Source organism: Bos grunniens, chromosome 19 (assembly GCF_055505025.1).
Source record: "Bos grunniens cultivar Pamir isolate PY7600 chromosome 19, Bosgru_T2T1.0, whole genome shotgun sequence".
Taxonomy (NCBI): domain Eukaryota; kingdom Metazoa; phylum Chordata; class Mammalia; order Artiodactyla; family Bovidae; genus Bos; species Bos grunniens.
This window is the reverse complement of record NC_141183.1, coordinates 5,113,643-5,135,585: the sequence shown is the minus strand read 5'-3', so window position 1 is coordinate 5,135,585 and position 21,943 is coordinate 5,113,643. Positions and strand designations below refer to the sequence as shown.

Sequence of the window (21,943 nt, the reverse complement as noted above, 5' to 3'; positions counted from 1 at the left end):
ATGACCGAGCGACTAAACAAATAAAAAAATAAGCATGTGAGTTAGATGTGGGGGGTGGCCCAGACCAGGGGAGATGGCTGGAGAGAGGCAAGTGCAGGTGGGGTGGGGAGTGGGCGTCTCATTTGTATCTCATGTGAGCTGAGGCCAGAAAGGAAGCTCGCCCCCTGAGCACACAGGGCCTCCTGTGCCGTGAAAAGGAGCGAGGCTCTGTGCTCGCCTCATTCCCTCTCCGCCCCAGACCTGAGCTCCTTTAGGTTCTGAGGTGCTGGGCCAGGCCCAATCCTTGCGGGAAGTGCTTAGAACCAGTGCTTTGGTGGTTCAGACACTCAGTCGTGTCCAGCTCTTTGCGACCCCATGGACTGCAGCACACCAGGCTTCTCTGTCCTTCACTATCTCCCAGAGTTTGCTCAAACTCGCATCCATCGAGTTGATGATGCCATCCAACCATCTCATCCTCTGTTGTCCCCTTCTACTCCTGCCCTCAGTCTTTCCCAGCATCAGGGTCTTTTCCAATGAGTTGACTGTTCCCATCAGGTGGCCAAAGTATTGGAGCTTCAGCATCAGTCCTTCCAATGAATATTCAGAGTTGATTTCCTTTAGGGTGGACTGGTTGGATCGCCTTGCTGTCCAGTTGACTCTCAAGAGTGCTTTGGAGGGTGTGCTAAGACCTTACCTACCCCCTACCTTGAAAGGTCCCATGAAGAAAAAAATACCATTAGAAGGTCCTTTATTTGAAAAAGCACAGAGGCTCCTAGGTTCCTCCCACTCACACCTGTGGATCTGACAGGCTGGGTGGTTCAAACCCCCATCCTGGAGGTCTGACCACGGAAGGCTGAGGTTTCAGGGAGGAGAGCCACATCCCTAGCCTGGGATGCTAGGGGACAGTCTGGGCTCTCAAGTGTGGTGGGTCCAGGAGAAAGAGCGTTTATGGAGAGAGAGAGGAGAGAAGAGAAGGGAAATTCCCACTGCACGGAATCATCACAGCCTTACCCAGGACCCCCAGGATGCTCTGGACCAGATGGGAGCCACGCTGTCCACCGGCTCTTCCTCTCCTGTCCTCTCTACCGGCCACCCACCACCCCCCATGCTCGTCACCACACTCAGCTGGGCTCCTCCTTCCGTCTCCCCTTCCTTTCCTCTTCTTCGATGCCTGCCCCGAGGTTCACCACATCCTGCGACCCCAGCCCCGTGGCCAGACCTGTCTGCTGGTGGGTGTGAGGGTTGTCACTTTATACACGCAGGGAGATGTGCCTGGACCTGTGCAGGGGGCCCCGCTGAGCGGAGGTGACAGGGGGAGCCAGGCATCCCTTGGTTGTTTTCAGGAAGGAAGAGGAGGAGGAGGAGGAGGAGGAGGGACAGCTATTTGCAGATGCTTGTGAGCCGGGAGGATGGCTGCCCATTTCCACGCAGGCTCTGGCCCCACGTGGGAAGGAGGTCTCATGCCACCTTCCTGACTCATTCTCTGCTGACAGCGTTTTCCTTCCACACCCCTCCTAGGACCGGGAGAGACGCGAGCAGGAAAGACCTCGGAGGAAAACCCGGGGAAGATCACTGCTTCCTGAAGGCCAGCTCGGCCACCCCCTCCCTCGCGCTGCAGGTGCGAGCGTCGACCATCCAGGCTTCGGGATGGTGCTCGCTCATGCCGTAGAGGCATCTTGATGAGGCAGCCCCGGCTCACAGATGCAGAGGCTAACTCGGGGCTTTGTTGGTGCGATTTGCCTTGAAGGACGGCCGGGATGTCCCTAGTCACGTTCACATCGAGGTTTCCAACCGAATCTCATCAGACGGACGAGAGAAGAAGTCCCGTAGGGGTCTGTAAAGTTTGCCCCAGAGAGGAAGGATGATCTGAGGCAGAACTGGGTTTTGGTTTCCTGCCCCTAATGAGACGGACGTCAGGGATCCCTGCCAGTGGGGTTACTGCCAGTTATCCATTAAAGCCACGTTTCATTACACCAGGTCCGCTTCAGATGCGCTGCCTTCTGTCACCAGCTGGAGTCGGGAGGGTTCAGGGTCTGGATGTGGCAGCGTGGCAGGCCAGCTGAAATACCTTTGGCGTGGCCATCCTCCCGGGCATTGGATTAGGGACCGCCTGGAGCCCTGTCTCCCCAGCCCTGTGCTCTGGAGGCTGTCCACCTTCTCCTGCTAGGGGCTCACATTCAGCTGAGCCCTCAGCCCAGTTCTGTTTCGGGTAGGAAGGCGAGACCATGTCAACCTGCTTCCAAAGGCCGGGGTGCCATCCTGACCTGGCGTGCCCATGTCTTGATCCTGGCCTTGGAGGACTCCTTGGCCTGACTTCCTGGCCGTTCGTAGCTCAGATTTCTGGCTGATCCCCTCACTTTTTCTTCTGGAGTCCTGGATGGGATCAGAAGCCCCCAGCCAATTTCCCATCCGCTTGCCTTTGCCATCACTGACCTCTGTGGATCTGAGCTCTTTCTTGTCTCACTTATAGGAACTTGTAGGTGTCTTCTGGCCCTTCTGGTCTAATCTATGTAGTTGTGTTTGTAGTTCTTTAGTTACTAAGTCATGTCCGACTTTGCAGCCTCATGGACTGCAGCACACCAGGCTTTCCTGTTCTTCACTAGCTCCTGGAGTTTGCTCAGACTCATGTCCATTGAGTCTGTGATACCATCCAACCATGTCATCCTCTGTTGCCCCCTTCTCCTCCTGCCTTCAATCTTCCCCAGGATCAGGGTCTTTTCCAATGAGTCGTCTCTTCGCATCAAGTGGCCAAAGTATTGGAGCTTTAGCATCAGTCTTTCCAATGAACATTCAGGGTTGATTTCCTTTAGGATTGACTGGTTTGATCTCCTTACTGTCCAAGAGTGTGAGCTTTAAAACGAACATTAAGCATTGAGATCATCTCACCGACAAGGTTAGGAGTGGCTGTTTCAGGGGGCCGGGATGAGACCAGATGGTAGAGCAGCCAGGAAGTGGGGTTTCCCAAGACAGGTGATGCGGGAGGTGCAGAAGCACCTGCTCGGAAAGTGAAATCTAAGAGCAGGTGGGATCAGCACTTGCAGGGCTCAGGTCAGGAGAAGCCCATCCAGGGAAAAACAACAGAGGGGACCTGACCCGGGGGCTGGCCCAACACGACGTGTCCACACCACGTGCATCTCCGTGCGTGCCGTGGACTCAGAGAAGCGTGCCCCGAGGACGTGCTCCTGGGGACGTATGTGCCCCCGCTTCCAAGACGCTCGTGGTGGAGCGGACCCCGGGAGTGTTTACGAAGAGCTCCTGGTGGGCCAGAACCTGGTGATGAGATGGTTCTTCTGCAGCCACGTGAGGGGTCAACATGCCCCTGTGTTTAACTGGCACAAACTGTCTTGCTCTATAGCTGCTTGGGTGGAACAGGACATGGAAATGCTGGCACGTCCGAGGGCCAGCTGGGCACTGCCACTGTCTCCTTGTTTGTCCCCCCTCTTGGCGGGGCTGCGCTGGAACCGTCCAGGGGGCTCGAACTCACAGTGAAGGGATGGGGAGGGGTGGGGACTGGAGCCTGGTTGCACGTCCAGTTGAGGTTTGGACCGTGTCTCCGGTTGGGCAGTCCATCCTGGTGTTTGTCCAGGGGCCCGAGGTGTCCTGAGTTCAGTGTTTCTAGGACTGAGAGAGGGACACGGGGAGCAGAGTCCTGGGGAAACCCTCCCCTCCTCACCCCACTCCAGCCAGCCTGGTCATCCAGGTCCATGCCGGCCGTGGCCTTCTGCCCGGGCATATAATGTGGGGTCGGAGGTCGAGAATGAGGGGGTCAGGGGCCAGAGGCTTGTGGTCAGTGGCCATTCTGCCCAGGCTTTGGTCTCTTCGATAAGGGCGCTGGTCCCCTTCATTAGGGTGGGGCCCAGTTACCTCCCGAAGTTCCCGGCACATGGACCATCACTCTGGGGATAAGGCCTAAACCTGTGGATTTTGTGAGGACACAAACACCCGTTCTGGAGCACCCTCATCCCTGGAAAAGTCCCACCTGGCTTCCCTCACTGGACTGACTCATTCCCTCTTCTGACGGAGCCCGGTCACCACTCCCCCAGATTTGTCTTCCCGTCCCCCGCAGAAGTTACTGCTGAGAATGACTGGATTTTCAGATCCTTCTCCCCAGCAAGGCCCAAGCCGTGTCTTCTTCTTCTCAGGGTCCCGAGTGACCAAATCTGCTCCCACAGTCAATAGTAACAAGAATTCGGGGGACTTCCTTGCGGTCCAGTGGTTAAGGCTTTTCCTTACGAGCTTCCCTGGCGGCTCCACGGTGACAAATCTGCCAGCCGCTGCAGGGGACATGGGTTCCCGGATCCCTGACCCAGAAAGATCCCACGTGCCGGGAGGCAGCTAAGCCCGTGCACCGCAAGAGCCCGGAGCCGCAACTACTGAAATCTGAGTGCCCTAGAGGCCCTGCTCTGCAGCAAGAGAGGCCACTGCCCTGAGAAGCCCACACACTGCAGCTAGAGAGTGGTCCCCACTCGCCACAACTGGAGAAGAGCCCGTGCAGCAACGAAGACCTAGCTCAGCCAAAAATAGATAATAAATAGATAGATAAAAATCATTAAAAAAAAAAAAGTATCTGCCTTGCAATGCAGGGGTTGTGTGTTCAAGCCCTAGTTGGGGAACTAAGATCTCAAATGCCTTGGAGCAGTTAAGCCTGCACATCGCCCCTCCTGAGCCCACGACCCACAATGAGGGACTGTGCGCTGCAAGCAAAGAGCCCACGTGATGAAACAGAGATCCCGTGTGCCACAACTAAGACCCAAAGATAAATGAGTAAACATTAAAAATAAAACAGTAACGTGAATTGGGAATTCCCTGGCTGTCCAATGGTTGGGGCTCAAAACTTTCACTCTTCAAGGCCCGGGTTGGATCCCTGGATGAGGAACTGGGATCCCACAAGCCGTGTAGCTTGGTTTAAAAAAAAAAAAAAGTTTAAAAAAGACTAGTGGTCACCAGTTTATTTCCCTGCACAGGCGTTCACGGGCTCCCATTCTGGAGAGGGCAGGAGTGGAGAGGAGGTCGGGGCAGTGGTTTCAGGGTGAGCTGGCCGAGCTAACAGATAAGGGAAGGAGGCTGATCATCCGCCGCCAGGACCTTTTGTCTGCTCTTCCTCCAGGCAGACAGATCATTCCAGACAGATAAAAAGACACATCAAGCCCAATTCTTTTGAAAAATTCTGATTCTTTTCCTCCCAGCTCTCTTCTCTCCCTACCTCCCTTCTTTCAAATTTGATGGAAGAAAAAAGCATTTGGATAGACACTCTGGTTCCCCCAGGCTCCGGGAACTCTGCCGTCTGCCCAGGACCCTGGGCCACCTGCCCCTCTGTGCCTCGGGCTGGCCCAGGCCTCCTACAGCAGCGACCCCAAGCACGAAGCGTCCAGGGCTCACTGCTGCTAGACTTGTGACACATGGTGGACGCAGAGCACAGGCCACCGCCTGTTCTTCTTATGCCTGACAAGGGGAGTCTTAGAAAAAAGGAACTCTTACAGATCAGGGTGTATCTCCAAGACGCCCAGCATCAGGGGCTGAACTGGGCTTTTGTTGGGGAGCATCTGTCCAAGAAGACAGGCCTTTCCTGCCCCTTCTGTGTCCTTGGATGGAGTTCATTTTTTATATTTTTAAAAATATGTATTCATTTGACTGCATCGGTCTTGGTTGCCGCACGCAGGATCTTTCGTTTCGATGCACAGACTCTCTCGTTGTGGTTCACGGGCTTAGACGCTCTGTGGCACGTGGGGTCTTAGTTCCCCAACCAGGGACTGAACGCACGTCCCCTGCCGTGCAAGGTGGACTCTTAACCACCAGACAACCAGGGAAGTCCCTGGATGGAATTTCTTAATGACCCTCTCCCTAAACTCATTTTCTAACTACAGTTGTGCATCTTTGATTGAAAGGAAAAAACAAACTATCTCTTGGGTTCCGCTACCCGTTTGTGAGGCTAGACCTGCTCTGTCACGGCCGTGGGGACAGAGCACCAGGGCCGGAGAGAGGCCTTGGGCATAACTGGGCATCCCTCCTGGGCAGAGGGGAGCCCGCGGGAAGAAGGCGGTGTTTGAGCTAATACTGTGCTTTCTGGTTTAGTTCCAACAGCTGTATGCCAAACCTTCTTTTACTGGTTTTCAAAGGGTGTTGATTTCCCCCATCTCCATGTACCAGTTCCTGGCTCGGTGGTGTGAACCAGCCTTCCCTTCCCTTCCCCCCATTCATTCATTTATTCCTCTCTGAGCTCCTGTATTAATTTCTTGTTGTTGTTTGGTCACTGAGTCGTGTCCAACTCTTTTGTGACCCCATGGACTATTAACCGCCAGGCTTGGTTCTCTGTCCATGGAATTCTCTAGGCAAGAATACTGAAGTGAGTAAGCCATTCTCTTTTCCAGGGAATCTTCCTGACCCAGGGATCGAACCCAGGTCTCCTGCATTGGCCGGCGAGTTCTTAGCCCTGTGCCACCTGGGAAGCCCTGTTAGCTTCTTTAGGCTGTTAGTTGCTGAGTCCTGTCCAACTCTTTGCGACCCCATGGACTGTAGCATGCCAGGCTCCTCTGTCCTCCAGTAATCTCCTGGAGTTTGCTCAGACTCATGTCCACTGAGTCCGTGATGCCATCCAGGCATGCCATCCTCTGCTGCCCCACTCTCCTTTTGCCTGCATTCTTTCCCAGCATCAAGGTGTTTTCTAATGACTTGGCTCTTCCCATCAGGTGGCCAAAGTGTTGGAGCCCAAGAGGGCAGGGCTCTTATCCTCAGCCCCACCTTCCCTTGCAGCCCTCACCTCTAATGAATTGTCTGGGGGTCAGTTGCTGAGTCACGCACTAATCATCTTTGGAAGGCACTGGTCTTCGCTCTGGCGGATCGAGGACTGTGGCCGAGAAAGCCCCCTGCCTGGTACAAGAGGTTCACGTATGTGTGCGCCTGCTAAGCCACTTCAGTTGTGTCCCACTCTTTGCAGCCCTATGGACAGTAGCCCGCCATGTTCCTCTGTCCATGGGAGTCTCCAGGCAAGAATACTGGAGGGGGTTGCCATGCCCTTCAACAGGGGATCTTTCCCACCGAGGGCTCGAACCCAGGTCTCTTGTGCCTCCTGCATTGGCAGGCAGGTTCTTTACCACTAGGGCCACCTGGAAAGTCGCACGAGAGTTCCAGTACCTGCAGTTAAAAGACTCAGCCGCCCACAATTCTCACCCACATTGGAATTCCTGCTGCTGATCCACCTCATTGATTTTCAGCCTTCGTTCTTGTAAATCTGCAAGGGAAAAAAGCTTTCTCGCTGACTCTGCTTGAACCCAGTTTTTCAAATCTTATCAGCATGGCTGGTACTCTGATGGGTTTCTTCAGCGTGGTGACCTCCTGTGACATAATACTTACTGCTGGAGGGCAGCGTGCTTTCTTTCTTTAATAGGCAGGAAGGTGATATTCTGAAGCTTGGGTTCTTCTTAAGGGGAAGAAGCAGCTGAAAACAAGGGCCCCCTCTGTGTGGTCGCCCACGGACACGGACCCTCTCTCAGCTGCTGTTCCATAGTCAGCAGCCTCTCTCCAAGCCCAGTGTCTCAGAAATGCCTGCAAGCCTGGATTCTGGTGTTGATTGTCGTTGCTGCATTTATGACTACAGATAAGGCTGTCCGACGAGGCTCCCATGAAATGATTCCTCCCAGTTCCTTACCAGCATCTTCTCTGTCCTGGAGGGCTGCACCTGCCCCCTCGCTTATCCCCTTCCGTCCTCCCTACTAGAGTCAGTTTTCTGCCCAGACAGCAGACTGACCCTAAAAAATGTAAGTCAGCCTGTGTCAGAACCCCGTGCCCGGGACCTGCCCGTGGGCTTCCAGATGCCTGGCTGCCCTTGGGTCCTGTCCGCTGCCCTCCAACCCTGTCTCCTGCCTCTCATCCTCACTGGTCCTCAAGCTCAGCCTCTGAACTGCCCTTCCTTCTGGCTGTCCTCAGCCCCTGGTCCTCTGTGCTAATCTCTCTGCTCAGTTGACGCCACGTGGAGGCGAACGCCATCAGCGAGCATCCCTGGCCACTGTTCCTCTCCATCCCCTTGTTCTGTACACCCCTCCTCACTGCACTTACTGTGCACAGACCTTCTGTTACATGTGCATTTCTCTGTGGCCTGTCTCCCCTCCTGAATGTAAGTCCCAGAGACCTTGGGATTTCTCTGTCTTGCCCGTTGCCTTAATCCAAGTGATGATAAGTGCTTTAGAGGTGGTGGATGTTGGTGAAGGGGATAGTAGCATTGAGGAAATGAAGGGGACGGGGCTTCCCTGGTGGCTCAGTAGTAAAGAATCTGCACGCCAGTGCAGGAGGCATGGGTTCGATCCCTGGGTTGGGAAGATCCCACATGCCAAGGAGCCCCTCAGCCTGTGAGCCACAGCTACTGAGCCTGCGCTCTAGAGCCCGGGAGCCTCAGCTGCTGAAGCCGGAGAGCCGGAGAGCCCATGCTCTGCAACAAGAGAAGGCACTGCAGTGGGAAGCCCTCACACGGCAAGGAAGAGTAGCCCCCGCTCGCCACAATGAGAGAAAAGCTCTGGTGGCAACAAAGACCCAGTGCAGCCATAAATACATAAATAAATACATAAATAAAATTTAAAGAAAAGGGGAGTGAGAGAGATCACCAAGTCTAACAGACCCTTGCTTTGCCATAAGATTCCACCCTCCCCTCCTTGAATCAGGATTCAACACAAGGAGCATGGGATTTAAGAAAGAAACAAAAAGCTAGATTGTTGGGTTTGAAGATGAGGAAGCCAGAGTGGAATCAGGGTCTAGCACTGGCATTGGGGGGAGATTCTGAGAGGCTTTCTCCTTCCTCTCGGTCTCCAGCTTTGAGTGAGTAGTGATGGAGGGAAGAGTGGAGAGCTGGGGACAACGGCGCATCCTGTTTACCCGGCTTGGACCTGGGCAGGACGTCTCAGCCCAGGCACTGTTAAGCCGAGCACAGCTAATGCCCACCTCGGCCGGCCGCTGTATTTCCTTTTCCCATGTATGGGTTTCTAAAAACCCATTCGAGTTCCTGGAGGAAGCCAGAGAGCTCACAACCCAATTACTGTACTTGGGCCGATGGGGCTCAATAACGTGGCTGTTAGCTGAAGAGTTGTGAACACTTGCACGCCACTTGGGCTGGGTACCACGTGGTCCGTGAAATGTCACCTCCTGCCCTGCAAGAAACACTGTCTACTTTCTCTTGGCAGTAGCTTCCCTGAGCATTGAGCAGCTGCTGTGGAGGCAAGAGTGCTGGGTCTGGAATCAAGAGATGTGGGTTCTGCCGAGGCTCGGCCACTGTAGACGAGAAAGGAGAACAAGGGCGGTGTGTACGTGCGTGCGTGCGTGCACGAGCACGGATGCATGTATGTGGGTGTGTGTACAGAGGGCAAGAGTGTCCACATGCATGCACACTCTTGTGTCTGTGTGAGCGTGTCCACTTGTGCATGTGCAAGTGTGTGCACATGCATTGTGCACAGGTGTGCACACATAAGCATGGGGGTGTGCATGCTTGTGTGAAGGCACGCACACATGTGGGTGCCTACATCTGGGCATGTATTCACATGTATCACACCACGTGGGTGCATCATGTGCACACGTCGATGCGTTTGTACATGAGTATGTGTATGTGTGCACACATACATATATGAACACTCATGCAACTGTGCGTGTATGCATGTTTGTGTGTGCATGCCAGTGTGTATACATGCCCATGTCCACACAGTTGTGTATGTATAATTTATTTTTTATTGAGGTAATGTTGATTTATGTAGCATTCTATACATTTCATGAGCTTCCCTGGTGGCTCAGTGGTGAAGACTCCACCTGCCAACGCAGTAGGCGCCAGTTTGACCCCTGAATCAGAAGGATCCCCTGGAGAAGGGAATGGCAACCCACTGCAGGATTCCTGCCTGGGAAAGCCTATGGACAGAGGAGCCTGGTGGGGCTAGAGTCCATGGGATCGCAAAAGAGTCAGACACAACCGAGCGACTCGACAACAGGAACACGTTTCATGGGACAGCATTGTACTTCTACTTCTCTATGCCCTGCGAAAATGTCACGTTCTTCTGTCACCACGCAGTTGATCTCTACCCGTTTTGCCCTTCTTCTTCTCCCTTGGTAACCACTGCTCTGCTCTCTGTATCTGCATGTTTATTTTTGTTCATTTGGTTTGTTCATTTATTTTGTTGTTGTTCGAATTTTACCACATATAAGCAAAATTATACACTATTTGCCTTTCTCCAATTGACGTGCATGCGTGCTCAGGCACTCAGTTGTGTCCTACTCTTTGGGACCCCGTGGACTGTAGCCCGCCAGGCTCCTCTGTCCGTGACTTTCCAGGCACGGATGCTGGAGTGGGTTGCCATTTTCTCTTCCAGGGGATCTTCCCGACCCAGGGATCGAACCTGGGTCTTCTGCATCTCCTGCATTGGTAGGTGAAATTTTTTTTTTAACCAATGAGCCACCCAGGAAGGCCATAACTGACATTTCACTTAATATAGTATCCTCAAGATCCATCATGTTGTCGTAAATGGCAAAATGTCATCCTTTTTTATGGCCTAGTAGCATTTCATTGTCTACATAAACCACATCTCCTTTATCTGTTCATCTTAGGTTGCTTCCGTATCTTGTCTGTTGTAAATAATGCCACAGTGGACGGAGACATGCACATATCTTTTCAAGTGAGTGCTTTCATATCATGCGGATAAATACCCAGAGGTGGGGTAGTTGCGGCTTGCTGTTTATCCATCTCTTGGAGCCCCTAGTGGGTGGGGTGCAGTGCTAATAACTGTTTATGGAGCGAAAAAAGGAGAGTTGTGGATGATCCCGTGTGCTCCTTTGAGCTTTGGATCATATTATACGCTGTTGATAATTTGTAAAAATTGCATCTACTGAAAAGTCATGTACCTTGGAAACTGTTTTCATGACACCATAAAATAAGTTAGATTCATTGAGGGCTATTGATTTTAAGTTACTGGATCATACATACACACGACAGGAAAAAAAAAAGAAGATTAAAAATATCTTTAATAGGGCTTTGGGATTAGTGCACTTTATTAAGCACTGCTGCTGCTGCTGCTGCTAAGTCACTTCAGTCGTGTCCGACTCTGTGCGACCCCATAGACGGCAGCCCACTAGGCTCCTCTGTCCCTGGGATTCTCCAGGCAAGAATACTGGAGTGGGTTGCCATTTCCTTAGCACTAATTCTCTCCAAATTGGCAATTGGTGTATAATCTATATTAGCAATTTTCATTTAACTACAGTCAGTATTTGGTTAGATAAAATACCACTTTCTAAGCATTCTTCAGGGAGACTGTTTATTGAACAGTCTCAACCCGGGTTTGCCGAAGGTCATGTTAACATGGAATTTTCTTTCCTTGAACTCAAAGCAAACTTTGGAGGGGGTCACTGAGTTTGGAAGAATGGAAAATAGAGAAGGAGGAGGGAAATTAGGTATGGAGAATCTGTGATGGGTGTGGGGGTCAGTTAGCAACTGAAGGGTTTTGTTTCTCTTTAGAGGAAGGGTCGGGAAAGGTTGTTCATCTCGGCATGTTTCATTGCTGTTTAGCCGTTCAGTCGTGTCCAGCTCTTTGTGACCCCATGGACTGTAGCCTGCCAGGCTCCTCTGTCCCTGGGGTTCTCCAGGTAAGGATACTAGAGCGGTTTGCTTTAGATCCTCCAGGGTATCTTCCTGACCCAGGGATCAAACCTATGGCTCCTGCATTTCAGGTGGATTCTTTACCACTGAGCCACTGGGGAAACCCCTTTGGGCCCCTGCTTTTTTATTTTTCTTTTTAATTGAAGTCTAGTTGATTTACAGTATGTGTTAGATATGTGTGTGTGTGTGTGTGTGTAGTTTTTAAGAGTCTTTTCCATTAGAGGTTATTTTTTATTAAAGATGTTTTATTATAAGTTACTAAAAATATTGAGTTTAGTTCTCTGTGCTATACAGTAGGCCCTTGTTGGTTGTCTATTTTGAAAATAATAGTGTGTGTCTATTAATGCCAACCCCCCAGTTTACCCCTCCCCACCCCTTTTCCCTTTGGTAACCGTGAGTTTGTTTTCTCTGTGAATTTATTTCTGTTCTGTAAGTTCATTTGTATTATTTTCTTTAGAATTCATGTATAAGTGCTATCATATGCTCTTTGCCTTTCTGACTTATTTCACCCAGTGTGATAACCTCTGGATCCATCCATGTTGCTGCAAATGGCATTGTTCCCTCTTTGTTATGACTGATGACATTCCATCGTATGCATGTGCCACATCTTCTTTATCCATTCACCTGTCAATGGGCATCTGGTTTCCATGCCTTGTCTGTTGTGAACAGGGCTGCTGTGGACATTGGGGTTCATGTGTCTTTTTGAGATAGAGTTTTTGTCTTTTCCAGATATATGCCCAGGAGTGGCATTGATGGATCATATGACAACTCTATTTTCAGTCTTCTAAGGAACCTCCGTACTGTTGTCCATGGAGGCTGCGTCGACTCACACCCCCAGCAACAGTGTAGGAGGTTCCCGTGTCTCTGCGCCCACTGCCATTACTTTCCCTGGTCCCCATTGGAAGAGTGGCATCAAGGTCTAGAACCAGGCCTGGGTGGAATCGATCTCTTTCTAACCACAGCTCTCCTCATGAGTGTGTCAGGGCTTTGACAGCAAAGACAAGCCCCCCGCACCCCCTTGCCTACCTACTGCTCTTCCAAAGGAAGTGTACCAGGCAGTGTAGCAGGCATGAGTTTCATGGAATAAATTGTTTGTGTAGGTGCCAGGGAGCTTCCTGTTAGGCTGAACGTCCGTGGCCCACATTCCTTTACTCAATAGCATCAGGTTTCTTTTCCCTTTCTCTTCTCTCTCTCTCTGTTTTGAGGGTTAGGGTTAGGGTACTGTTTGTGGGATAGAGAGTACTGTTTTCTTAGAACTTTGTATAAATGATCATTTTGACAAAGGAGCAAAAGCCCTTGTCCCGATGGGCACTATATTTGAAATCAGAGTCACAGCTATCATAATGAAGACTTCATATCTTGTGATTGATGTAACATAATTGCCTCCTGGAGAACGTACCCGAAAGATACATCCGTGCTGGCAGTGAGCTCCGAGTTGCTCTCATCGCCTTCTTCCCTTGAGCTCATCTCTGGGACCCAGGGAGTCAGGTGGAGAAGGAGCGGGGTGGGCAGTGACCAGGACCCCTCCTTGAACAGTGCCGCCCTGAGCTCTTCTGACCACCCGAGCTGCGTGTTGGCCCAGGGCCTGGTTTGTGGACCAGTCGCTTCTGCGTGGTGTCATGCCACTTAGAATCCACAGACATTTAGAGCTCCTTTTACAGCCCTGGAACCGAGGGATTTAATACAGTCTACTGCTCACTTAGGAAAGATCTGGAAAAAAATCACCCCCGATCAATGGGGAAATCGACCGCTCAACCTGGAATACAGTATTATTAAACTATTTCCCTTCATCCTTCTTCTTCGCAAGGAAGATAATTATCTCATGTTTTATCTCTCCCTACAACTCTCAAGAGAAGAAGATTCTGTAGTTTTCATTGCCATCTCCTCTGGTCTCCCAGTAACTTTTACAATTAGAAACGAGAGTTATAAATGCCTTTCCTTGTCTTGTCAGGAAAGCTCGTTTCATCCTGTGCAGTTGTTGGTAAAAACCAAGATTCTTACCTCTGCCTTTACTGGTCCTTCATAGCATTCAGTCAGCAGATCTTTACTGAGCGCCTGCTGTGTGCTTTCCTGTCCAAGCTGAGGCTCCTTCTCTCAGCTACTCTTGCCGCGGGGCCAGCAGAGGCGGGGATCACGTCGCTCTTCCTCGAGGCTCGTGCTGTCTGCCTTTACCACTCCCGTTTCAGTCCGCACAAGCCAACTGCTGTAACAAACAGCCCCTAAAGCCCCAGGAAAAGAGTAGTTCCTGCTCCAGCCACAGGCCCACTGGGGTAGGTTGGGAAGGCGTGTTCTGCTCTAAGTCCATCACATGCTTCTTGCTGTATTTTGGTCTCCAAACTCCATCCACCTGGTGGCCCCCACTGGGTGTCTTAGGGTATCCCCACTGGACCCTTCACCTTCGGCCAACCTGACAAAGAAAGAGCATAAGCAAGGAGGACGTTGTGAGAGATATTTTAGGGGCCATGTCTAGAAGTGGTATGTATTCTGCTCACGTTTCATTGGCCAGGACCGAGTCACATGACCCACATCGCTGCCGGGAATGTGCGAAGTGGAGTTTGTTGAACCCATAGCACCCCCCACCCCACCCATAGCCATCGGCTCCCACGTGGACACATCTGGGTGTGCTGTTCCCTGGTCCTCCATCATTCCCAGAGCCTTGTTCCCAGCTCAGAACTACTTGTCAGCATCCTGTCCTCTGACCTCAGCATCCTGTCTCTCCATGCCCCATGTTATCCCACTTCCTCCAGAGACCTTATTTTTTGGCCACCCCTGCTTTCCTTGGTTGAATTGCCCACTTCCCAGCCCGCTCCCTTCCCTCACACATCGTCCTCCTGCCTCAGCTTGGACCAGTCCTATGAGCCATCTCTGCTCCCCAGTTTGGGCTGCCAAGGGCTGCTGAGAAGGATCACACACAACCCCAGGGATCAGTGCCATTCCAGATTCCAGCACTCCAACCCTGCCACCCTCAAGGCTTGGCCAGCTCTTCCTACTGGGCGCTCAGTGACTACTCAGAGTTGCCCCAGACTCCTTACGGCACCTGTCGATCTTCATCCTTCTAACTCTCAGCAAATGACTTCATAATAGGCAATAAGACAAGGTCACCCTCAGGCTCCTCTACCCCTTGCTCCAAATTTACCCACTTACTAACCATCTCTTTTTCTCTTCAGACCCAGAAGTCAAGGTGTCTGCTCCCCAAAGTCAAGATCGGGCTTTGTTTTGCCCGCCTGGTCTTCCATCAAAGATTCCTTTTTCCTTTCTACCCTCTCCTCTCCTGACTCCCATCAGTCAGGTCACACATGCCTCTTTATCTTGGACAAACACATCTTCCTTCAGCCACACCACCCCTGTCCAGCTGCCACCCACCTCGTCTCCTCATCTTTTCACCAGAACTTCTGAAAACAGAGGACCACGTTAGCTGTTTGCATTTCTTCACCTCCCGTGACCTCCTGAGCAGTGAATCCTAAACATCAGAAATCGTGTAATTTTGCTGAAATCCCTGGTGTATTGACAGCTGCTATCCTCTTCCTCTTCTTGAAATATCTTCCTGTGGCTTCTGTGGTCCTTCTCCCTCCCAGTTCTCAGCTCACCCTTCCTTTCTGACGATATTTCCTCCATCTCCCTCTGAGGCCCCTCTTCTTTGTCTAATCATTAAATTAGCTTTTTTTTCCCACTAGCGTTTCATCAGCATCACCCCTTCTCCACCTAGTTTTTTTTTTTTTTTTTTTCACATTCTCTCCTGGGGATCTCATTCTGAGCTAATAATTCTACTTAGAACTTATGGGCGTGCCTATGCATGCATGCTCAGTCATTCAGTCGTGTCTGACTCTTTGTGACCCCATGGATTATAGCCCACCAGGCTCCTCTGTCCATGGAATTTTCCAGGCAAGAATACTGGAGTGGGTTGCCATTTCCTCTTCCAGGGGATCTTCCCAACCCAGGGATCGAATCCGTGTCTCCTGTGTCTCCTGCATTGGCACGCGGATTCTTTACCACAAGAGCCACCTGGGAAGCTGTCAAAGATACAGAGATGGAATCAAACCATTCTGTGAAATGTGAGAAGGAACAAAAGCAGCATTTCTAAGCTAATGTATAATGCTTTACATTAAGTATGCACACAGAACTGAATGAATGAATTCAGTACCAGGGAAGCCCCAGTGCAAGCAGACTTGACAAACCCATCCACACCTGCATCTCCAAAAGTCTGTGTATTTGAGCCAGCTAGCTCTTTTCTTTGTGACGGGGAAATGGGGATTCGCCCTAGATTCAGAGTCAGGGAATACTGGGGCCATGCAAGAGTGTATTAGAATCTCGATTGACTCGAAGGCCTTTTCATGACTCTGTTTCGGCTCTGCGGCTATGCATGGTTACCCCCAACATGTACCTTGAAACTTGAGCTGACCAAGGACGCAAAGTAATGTCGCAGCACGGGACTCTGTAAAGGTCATGGCTTAGAAGATGCTGAGAAGCCTCTCTGTTTGAACTGATGAATGAATGGTCCAGAAGGCCTCTTGAAAGAACTCCACGAGCAGCCACTGCCCGTCTTTGGTCAGGGGTAGACCTGCTGGACTTGGGTTCTCTTGAGGCTTTGTTCGCCAGAACCAGGGATTCTGGATGGAAGGTTCATATGCTGAGGGCTCTGTGCAGGGCTTTTCTTAGCACTCTGGTAACATACCGAGAAGCAGAAGGCATATTTTAGGCTTTCGAGTACTTTATAATTTAACGGAGTTCAAAATGTACAAAAGATTTTTAGTCTCAGAGCCTTGAGATGAGTGTGGAAGTCCAGATATTCCATATGCGTGGAATAATTATTCAGTCCTGAGACTTCCCTGGTGATCCAGAGGTTAGGCCTTTGCGCTTACTGCAGTAGACACAGGTTTGATCCCTGGTCAGGAAAGTAAGATCCCACAAGCCGGGATTTTTTTTTTTTAATAGTTTTAAAAAATTATTCAGTCCTGACTTGTATAATTCTGGGAAGAATCTTCTAGCTCTTGCGATGGCTCAGTTAACAAAAATAGGAAAAAATGCATGTTTTTGAAAACTGAGTGACTTAAGGGCAAGAGAAATGGAGTTTCCAGGGAGAGATCAAAGCCTTTAGGGAAACTTTCGTTTCTGAACTCCCCCTGAAAACAATCAAGAGATGGGGAAAAAGAAATTTTTCTGCAGTTACATTCACGTTTTGGGTTTAGGTTTGTATATAGCTAGGACTGAAAGAACAAATGCAGGCAGAGATCTGCTGAGAAGAGCTGGTATTTTTAATGTTTTTTTTTTTTCCCCTTTCTATATTTTCTGGAGTCCAGGCGAGCGAGTACAGAAATAGCCACCATTTGTAAATTGTTCCTGACATATTTTCTGCTCTTTGAATTCCCTGAGTACCCTCAACATAATTAGAAAGAAGCAATCTTTTACATCAGTAACAGGGAAAAAAAGAACATGGTTTCAGCATGCAAATAAGATGTTACCTAAACAGAAAATTATAGATGCAACCAGCTGATGGTTCTCGTCACAAGGACAGAAAGGGGACTGTTGAAGGCAGTGGGGACTGTTCCCAGCTCCACTTGCTGACGTTTCTCTCTGCTTCTCAGCATCACCTACTGTGCACACAGGCACAGGGGAGAGGGTGCAGATGAAAAAGCAAGCCCCCCAGGAGAAGTGTATGCAGTCGTCACGGACTTCTCCTTCCTGGGTTTAGGCTTCAGGCTTGAAAACAGTTTTTGTTGTTTCCTCTGCATAGATCCCCTTCTGATACAGACCAGAAGAGCTAGCCAAGAATGCAGCTTCTAACTTCATTTGATGATCAGTTGATTGACTGACGGCTTCATTCATTCATCTACTCCCCTCAGTGAGCATCTATTTGGTGCCATTGTAATCCCCCTGGAGAAGGACATGGCGACCCACTCCAGTGTCCTTATCTGGAAAATCCCATGGACAGGGGACCCTGGCGGGCTATAGTCCACTAGATCGCAATGAGTTGGACATGACTTAGCACAAACAACAAAACAAATCCTGGGGCTACATCAGCACGGACACTTTTCTCCATCCCCCTTCAGTTCTTTGGGAACAGGTGCAGAGAAGAGGGAAAGTCAACATTAATTAGGCACGTGTGTGGGTGGGTGTAACACAGGACCGCTGCTGGCTAAGCAGCGAAGGGAGGACACAGGTGAGTGTCGAAAGCAAAAAGGCGGTTGGGCCGCAGGGAAGGAGGTGCCGGCAGGACCAGAGAGTGAGTGGGTCGAGGGTCGGGAAGGAAGGAGCAGGTGTCAGCCACCTGGAATGCCTAGAATTGAAATTCTGGAGGCAGCTCGTGAACTGGCAATGCCCTTGGGACTCGTTGGGTAAAATAGTGTGTAGGACAAATTCACTGAAGATGAAGCACGTAAGGAACCAAATAAGGGGTTGAAACCAAGGTATCGGATGGTTTATCTACACGAGTACTGACATCACAGATTATGGAGCTTAAATCTCCAGTTAACGCAGAAGGGTCTGGATGAGAACTCGATCCTTGTGAGAGCTGAGCTCTTAGCTAACAGGGATGTCGAAAGTACTATTAGAGGGACCTCCCCTGGCAGTCCATTAGTTAAGATTCTGCGCTTCCATTGCAGGGGGTATGGGTTCAGTCCCGGTTCAGGAAGCTAAAATCCCACGTGCCCCGTGGCACAGCCCCTCCCCTCAAAAGTATGAATAGATTTAATCCTGCCTTTGGAATAGAGTCACAGCTGCATAGACCCAAAGCTTGATTTGAATAAATATGAAACTTGAGTACCCAGGAAGCGTTGACATTCCAGACTCCATCATAAGCCCATTTCGTCTGGATAGGCAGTGAGGAAGCAGATGCTGAAGAAAAGCTGGTCTGACAACGTAGAAAGAACCTAGATGTCGATTTTTAGAATCCGAATCCAGTCCACAGGAAATCTTTTCTCTTTAGAATAACCTACAAGCATCATCAGAAGGCCTCAAGACAACCGGATAAGAATTGCTATGTTTTGGCAGTGCTCTAGAAACATCCACACAAAGTCATCCGAGTGCTGTGTGTAACACCTTTGTCGAAATAGCCTTTTTAAGGTGAAGAGAACTCTAAAGAGAGTTAAGTATCCTTCTACAGCGAGAAAGATGTCTTAATTATTTCTCTTTTATAAAATCCTTAGCAGTGAGTCCCGCCCATTATGAATTTTTCCTTATTTCCAGATGACCCTTAGACTCTCCTTGTTCATTAAAAATTCTACAGCTATTTGGACTGGACGACAGAGGATGAGATGGTTGGATGGCATCACTGACTTGACGGACATGAGTTTGAGCAAGCTCCGGAAGTTAGCAATGGACAGGGAAGCCTGGTGTGCTGCAGTTCATGGGGTCACAGATTCGGACACCACTGAGCGACTGAACTGAACTAAACTGATTTCGACTGGAATTGTGTTAAAGCTATTAATTTGAAGAGAGTTAGTAGCCTTATGCTTTGCAACCTTTCTGTGCAAGAACACAGAATACCTCTTCCTCTATTTCTTATTTTATATGTTTCAGTTTGTCTAATGTTTCCCTTTTAAAATCTACCATTTAACAGACGTCCCTGGTGGTCCCAGTGATTAAGAGTCTACCTTCCAATGCAGGGGGCCGTGGGTTCCATTCCTGATTGGGGAACTGAGATCCCGCCTGTTGTGGGGCCACAAACTTCTGAGTCTGTGCACCCCAACTAAGACCCGACTCAAACAGAAATAAAGAAACATTTATAACAATCCTAAAAAAAAAAAAATCAAATCTACCATTCAAGATAGACCCCTGAACTTTCTTGCTTCCATCTCCCACCATAGCAATGTGGTCCGGTCATTAAAATACTCAGTATGATAGTTTAGAACAGAAAGCTGCCCAGAAAATCGTAAGCAAGGCACAGCACAGTAAATGGGCAGGGTGTCTGTTCCTTCATACTGAACTCTAAATGAAGCTCTCATTTTTGTTCAGTCGCTAAGTTGTGTCCTACTTTTTGCGGCCCCATGGACTGCAGCTCGCCAGGCTTCCCTGTCCTTCATCATCTTCCAGAGTTTGCACAAACGCACGTCCATTGAGTCGGTGATGCCATCCAACCATCTCATCCTCTGTCATCCCCTTCTCCTGCCTTCAATCTTTTCCAGCATTAGGGTCTTCGCATCAGGTGGCCAAAGTATTGGGGCTTCAACTTCAGCATCAGTCCTTCCAATGAATATTCAGGGTTGATTTTCTTCAGGATTGACTGGTTTGGTCTCCTTGCTGTCCAAGGGACTCTGAAGAGTCTTCACCAACACCACAATTCAAAAGCATCAATTCTTTGGCCCTCAGCCTTCTTTATGGGCCAACTCTCACTTCCATATATGACTACTGGAAAAACCACAGCTCTGACTGTATGGACCGTTGTTGGCATAGTGGCATCTCTGCTTTTTAATACGCCGTCTAGTTTTATCATGGCTCTTCTTCCAAGAAGCAAGCGTCTTTTAATTTTCATGGCTACAGTCACCATCCACAGTGATTTTGGAGCCCAAGAAAATAAAGTCTTTCACTGTTTCCATTTTTCCCCCATCTATTTGCTGTGAAGTGATGGGACCAGAGGCCATGATCTTAGTTTTTTGAATGTTGGGTTTTAAGCTAACATTTTCACTCTCCTCTTGCACCTTCAACAAAAGACGCTTTAGTTCCTCTTCGCTTTCTGCCATTAAGGTGGTGTCATCTGCATATATGAGGTTATTGGTATTTCTCCCGGCAATCTTGATTCCAGCTTCTGCTTCATCCAGCCGGCCTGTGTTTCCGTTTGAGCCAACCCACCTGAGTGACCCGGGGCTGAGGGATGCACACTCTGGTTCCACTTAAAAGCATCCTCTGCCTCAGGCAGGCTATGCAGTCTTTCATCAGGAAAAGCAGGTGACCCAGTCTTATCCAAGTCAACGTGATTCCTTGCCATGATTAGAGCTCCAGATGAAACTCAGACTACTAGATTAAATGGTAGCTTGAAGGGCCTTAAGAGAGTGGAACAGCAGAGCAGCCCGGCCGGAGGATGTGGTTAAAAAGGCATCCATGGAGAGCTGCGGCTGTTGGGGTCAGCCCTGCAGTGGTCAAAGCCAATGGGAGCAGGGCAGTGAAATTTGCAGTACACAATGGAATTCCCAAGAGTCCAGAAACATCTTTCTAATCATTGCATTTGGGTTTTCTGAGCTTTTTTCTTCTGCTCCTCTCTTGAACTGTGGGTGTGTGTGGTGTGTTCTGTTAAAAAGGAGTTGAAAAAGCAATTTTGTTGGCTTCCTTAGAATGCTATTCTCTGCAGTGCTCAGATAATTGAGTATTATTATTATTTACAATAACCACCAGCTCCAGCAGATGTCATGGGATGGAGGAGGAAAATACCAATAAATTCTCGCCAATAGCTTATTTAGTAGAAACTGAAAAAAAGACACAAGCATGATCTGTAGCTGCAAGAAGAAGCTAAAGTAATTCTGCAGCCTTTTAAGCAAAGTACGCACATCTATTTAGGCATCTGGGATGTTTTCAGTGTCTGGTGCAGACTTCATGAAATCAGGAACCTCTTGTGTTTTGAAGACAATTTAGAGAGGCATCTTCTTGTCGTTTGCCCCTTAGAAATTTCTAAATCAACGGCAGATTTTGTCCTATTTCCCTAAGTGATTTATGGAATGCCAGCTCCATGAGAGCTCTCAGTAAAAGAATAAAAGGGGAAAAATCATTCCAAGGAAGCATAAGTTTGGGAAATAACATATATTAGATTCTCTTTTCGCAGACTGATACCCACTTAGCATTTAGAGGCTCTGGAAATCCTACAGAGGACAAACTCATTTAATATTATTTAACCAGAATTTTCCAAATATTTTTAATAGCTTTATTGAGCTACAGGTGACGCATGGTAAACTGCCTGCATTAAAGGGTACCACGTGATGAATTTCAGCACGTGTATACCTGCAGAACCACCGCCATTGAGGTAATTCCTCTTATTTTTGTGGGTATATCGAAGTTGTCTCCTCATTTATTGGAAGACATGTCGGTTGTCTCCAGTTTGGGGCTATTTAGAAAGAAACCTGCAGTGAACATTCGCTTATGAATCTCTGCGTGGACATGTACTGTCATTTCTTTGGGATGAATATCTTGGAGCAGTGCGGCTGGTTCATGATGGGTGTTGTGCAGTCTCTCAGGGGTGTCCAACACTTTTGCGACCCCGTGGACTGTAACCCACTAGGCTCCTCTGTCCATGGGATTCTCCAGGCAAGAATACTGGAGTGGGTTGCCATTCCCTTCTCCAGGGGATCTTCCTACCCAGGGATCGAACCCAAGACTCCTGAATTGCAGGCGCAGTCTTTACCCCTGACCACCTGGGAAGCCCTA

At 49.5% G+C, this 21,943-nt stretch overlaps 1 protein-coding gene across 10 annotated transcripts in view; it reads left to right on the top strand.

Annotated features, from left to right (window-relative positions):
• Nucleotides 1-21,943, top strand: part of SLC39A11 (solute carrier family 39 member 11) — a 289,255-nt gene that overhangs the window by 131,187 nt on the left and 136,125 nt on the right. For 4 of the 10 annotated variants that reach the window (XM_086355936.1, XM_086355935.1, XM_086355938.1 and 1 more), the window contains one exon: nucleotides 6,348-6,395. The exons of the other annotated variants lie outside the window; for them this stretch is intronic. In XM_086355936.1, the coding sequence (XP_086212062.1) occupies nucleotides 6,348-6,395 (48 nt within the window). The remainder of the gene's footprint in view (nucleotides 1-6,347; nucleotides 6,396-21,943) is intronic. 10 annotated transcript variants of the gene reach the window in all.